Raw genomic sequence first — 4,637 nt, 5'->3', positions numbered from 1 at the left:
TTAGAGTCCAAAAATAAATAAAAATAAGGCAGGTGATGCTTTAGGGGCGGGGCTACCTTTGATTGACAGGTGCTGCCGCCACCGAGGTCCTGTAAGGGTTGGTAAAGAGGGTTAATGTAACGCTTTCAACCGATTCTGAGGAGTGTCCTTCACTATCAACAGTGTGTGTGTGTGTGTGTGGGGGGTTCTGGGAACTAAAAGGATCTTCTTGTTGTCATCTGCCGTTTCTATATCTTTTTTCTAATTCATTTTGTCATAAAGTTATATCCTGGAACATTTTGGTAGCACCTTGATGCGTGTTGTGTCATTTTGTAACGACATTGAGGTCACAAGGTCACCCGAAGCAAGACAGAGGAGGCACACGTGTCATCGTTTAAAAAAATATTTATTGAAATAGTATAAAAATATTTTTGAACAGAATTTACAATCATAACTTGAACGGATGAAGGAGGAAAAAAATCCACTCTGTAATCGTGAAAGCAGGAGTTTACTCATTCAGAACACTCACACACACACACACACACACTCACACATCTGCTCCTTAAAAAACAAAAATCTGAAAATATTCTCGAGCCATAAATAAATCTGGTCGGGGGGTGTTAAAAAAGAGAAGGTATTTAAAAAAATAATTAGTTGGACCCTTCAGAGACCGTGGAATGAGATGCGCACGAGCAGCCGGAAAAATAATCTCATAAATAAAAAATAAATATATTCTGCGTTTGTCGATGTGTTGAAAAAAAACCCCCAAAAAAACACGGCAATAATAAATATCTGTATTTACAATATTATTTTAAGACCCGCGTGAGGCACTGTTTAAAAAACACACACAGAGAAGACGAGCACAGGGTGCTGCGTTTCGGTGTGGTTTTTGCATTGCGGTGCGTTCAGGGTGCCTCCGTACCTCTCGGCTGTGTACGAGAGAGGTTGCTGCACGCGCTGTAGTAAACAAACAGAGTGAGGTAAGTCCAGTGGTTCCTTGTTTACAACTTGTTTGCACACAGCCAATGAGGTCGCCGTGACACTGGAGGAGAGAAGTGGTTGTAAAGGACACACGGGCTTCACCGATTGGCCCGTACACGGGCTTCACCGATTGGCCCGTGAGAGCAACTAAGTGACAAAAACAACAATATAAAGCCTTGTACAGTGACGAGCTGTTCGGCTCTCACGAATTCAAGTTTGTTCAGGGTCTCCCCCCCTCCTCCTCCTCCTCCCGCAACAATCTCACAGAAGGCACTTGAAAGGTCGTGGGAGGGGGGCACGCTGCTGGCACGCCGCTCGCTTGCTGGTTCGCGGCGGCGAGCTCGCGCTCGTGTCTTTTTTTCGCTCGACGCAGGCGATGCGGAGCGCCGCTACAGGCCGACGACCACCCGAGGGACTCGGGGGGGACATCAAGTAGCCGGGAGGCGGCGAGAGGGTCCGGGGGGCCTGGGTGTCGCCCCTCCCCCCCCTCTTGCTTCGAGTCCGTTACATAAGTCTCTTTCCGTGTAGCGGTCTCAGGATCTGAATCAAACGTTCCGTCCTCTCGTCCCTCAGCGGGCCACGGCCAGCAGGGGGGCCGCCGTGGTCTCGATGCCGATGCTGTGCAGCCGGATCTCCGCGGTGGTCTTCTCCATCTGCAGCAGGGAAGTGACCATGGAGGAGGAGGAAGAGGAGGAGGAGGTGCTCTGCATCCACGAGTGGTTCACGATGTCCTCGAAGGACGGGCGGTCGGCCGGCCGCAGCGACAGACACCAGCTGATCAGCTGCTGGCATTCTGGAGGAAGAAGAAGAACCAATAAGTCTGGAGCTCTAAACATGTAGAAAAGTTAATATATATATAAATATAAATACCAGGTGCCGTGAACGTACCTGTGGAGACTCTCCTCCGGAAGAGGACCTGGCCTCGCGTGATCTCCTCGTCGTGCTCGAACGGGATGTCTCCGCACACCATGTCGTACAGCAATACGCCGAGCGACCACACGGTGGCCGAGCGGCCGTGGTACCGGTGGTACTTGATCCACTCCGGTGGGCTGTACACTCGGGTGCCTGGAAATGTAAAGAATATATATATTTTAGTAAATGCACAACATCGTTTAACGTGAAAAAAAAAATTGGATTATAGTCCAAATTTAAAAAGGTTTAAAAAGATATATATATATATATATATAGACATAATATAAATATATTAAATATATATTTTAGTAAATTCACATCTTCCTAAAAAAAAAAAAAAAAAAACTTATTGTGTTATAGTCAACATGTATAAACAACATTTTTAAAAAAAAGATATATATATTTTAGTAAATGCACAACATTTAACATGAAAAAAACCTTATTGTATTATGGTCAACCTTTATAAACGAAAAAAGGTTTAAAACGATATATATATTATTGTGTTATAGTCATATATATATAATTGTATTGTAGTCAAAATGTATAAACGAGAAAAAGGTTTAAAAAGATGAAGAAAGAGCAGAATTATGGGCCGAGCTGCTCCTGAGGCTTATTATCTGGGCTCAGGTGCCAGAGCGCGTGACTGGCAGTGTGCCGCGGGTAGGGGAGGGGCCAGGAGGGAGTGGACACGTGACTTTGTTGACAAACTTTGAGTTGTAAAAAATGCAGCGTCCCACCGATAGAGGGCGCCAAAGCAAAGGCGGAGGACATGGACGACTCAACCCAGAACATTCCTACCCAAAACCATCAACTATATATATATATATGTAAAATAAAAATAAATAAAATAAATAATAAAATTAAATAAAATAAGCTCACCGTCAAAGTCGGTGTAGATGGTGTCCTTCAGCAGGGCCCCGGAGCCGAAGTCGATGAGCTTCATCTCGCCGGTGCGCAGGTCGATGAGGATGTTCTCGTCCTTGATGTCGCGGTGCACCACCCCGCAGCCGGTGCAGTGGCGCACGGCCTCCAGCACCTGGCGGAAGAAGCTGCGCGCGAGCTCCTCGGGCAGCGCGCCCTTCTCCGTGATGAAGTCGAACAGGTCCTTGACGTTCTCCGGCCGCTCCATCACGATGATGAAGCTGTCCGGCCGCTCGAACCAGTCCAGCATCTTGATGACGCCGCGGAACCCCGTGGAGACCTTCTTCAGCAGCACGATCTCCATCGGCACCCGGGAGCCATTGGGCTGCAGAGGGGGAGGGAACAATGACATGTTAGCACCGAGATATGCGTTTTAATATAGATCATGTGACGTCATATCAAGTTAATGCAGAAGGTTTCTTACCAGCTCCCCCCACTCGGACACCCGGTCCTTGGCCACATGTTTGACCGCGACCTAACGGGGCGAGGAGACACCGCGTCAGAGACACACACACACACACACACACACACCACGCTACGATACATTTAATACAGTAAAAAAAACCACAGAATAATAATAATACGAATGCGTACTAACCGGAGCTCCGTCGGTGGTCCTGGTGCCGGTATAGACGGTGCCGAAGCCGCCGCTCCCCAGCACCCCGCCGACCTGGTAGAGCTTCTCGAAGGGCTCCTTCCCTGCAGGACACATAAACACACCGCCGGTGAACACCGGGGGCCGAACCGAGCGCACCCCTACTGCGCACAGCGCCATCACATATGGAGAAATAACCAAATTACGCATGAAAATGAGGCGCGCGTGCGTGTGTGTGTGTGTGTGGAGCCTCGAACAGCGGGGCTGCCGGCCCATGGCTGCGGGCCCGACCTCCACCACAACACGGCGGAGAGAGAAGGAGGGAGAGAAGGAGGGAGGGAGGAGGAGGAGAAGGGCGTCTAACCTTGGAGCTGTATTTTCACCGGCATGTCCACGGCGGAGATGTGGGCCAGAGAGTTGAGCTTGGACAGCAGCATTCCTCTCTGAGAGTCCACGACCTGTTCTTCTTCTTCTTCGGTGGTTTTTATTCCGGTAGTCCGACCCTCCGAGTCTCCCGCGCGCAGCTCCCGGTCCACGTTGCACAAGCAGAACAATGCGGTAAAGATCCTTTCATCCGGATCAAAAGAAAAGAGCCGCTCCAGGGGGGAAATAAAACCCCAAAAACAAACCGCGGTCCGAAGTGTTTATATTATTATAATTATTAAAAATAATAAACGCTTCCGTGGAGCCGCTGGTCGACGCGGTGTTTTGTAAACAATGAAGCCGAGCGACGGTGCGCTGGAGCCGGTTCTCGTGAAACGGCGAGACCGAGGGGGGCTGGAGGCTTATAAGGCGGTAGTAAGGGGCGGGGGCGGGGCCGGACGCGCCCGTGTCACCGCCCACTTCCGCTGCGCTGCACCAATGAGGACGGCGCAAACGCGCGCACGTCAATCAACGGAATGGAAACGAAAAAAATAGAAAGAAAATACAAACTGGAGCCCGCCTCCCGGTGAACCGGCTGGCCCAGACACACCGGGACGTGGCGGGAATAAAACACGCGCTAAAAAAGAAAAGAGGAAGAAGAAGGAAAAGAAAAGAGGGGGGTTCAGACTTAAAGTAATAGTTATAGCGAAAATGCAAATGTTAAGCCAAGTGGGTCACCCCCCCCCCCCCACACACACACCCTCCCCCTGTCCTTCTTTTCGCGGGAAACTGACTCAAGATGACCAGACTATTATGAGGCTTTACAGAAGAAATAGTGTGCATCAAGTTACCGAAACTATTCGTTTCTTCTTTTCCACAAAATACT

General features: G+C 49.3%; 1 protein-coding gene across 1 annotated transcript; it reads right to left on the bottom strand.

Moving 5' to 3' along the window:
• Window positions 1–368: 368 nt before the first annotated feature.
• Window positions 369–4,141, bottom strand: pim1 (Pim-1 proto-oncogene, serine/threonine kinase). The gene is made up of 6 exons (XM_056422931.1): window positions 3,753–4,141; window positions 3,392–3,492; window positions 3,218–3,268; window positions 2,752–3,118; window positions 1,849–2,025; window positions 369–1,753 (listed from the first exon to the last, which is right to left on the bottom strand). The coding sequence occupies exons 1-6, from the start codon at window positions 3,823–3,825 to the stop codon at window positions 1,530–1,532; spliced, it is 993 nt and encodes a 330-aa protein (XP_056278906.1). The 5' UTR covers window positions 3,826–4,141; the 3' UTR covers window positions 369–1,529.
• Between the last annotated feature and the right edge of the window lie 496 nt (window positions 4,142–4,637).

The sequence above is a fragment of the Pseudoliparis swirei genome, chromosome 9 (genome assembly GCF_029220125.1).
Source record: "Pseudoliparis swirei isolate HS2019 ecotype Mariana Trench chromosome 9, NWPU_hadal_v1, whole genome shotgun sequence".
NCBI classification, from domain to species: Eukaryota; Metazoa; Chordata; class Actinopteri; order Perciformes; family Liparidae; genus Pseudoliparis; species Pseudoliparis swirei.
Note: the sequence above shows the minus strand (reverse complement) of the source record. Positions and strands in the feature narration are given on the sequence as shown.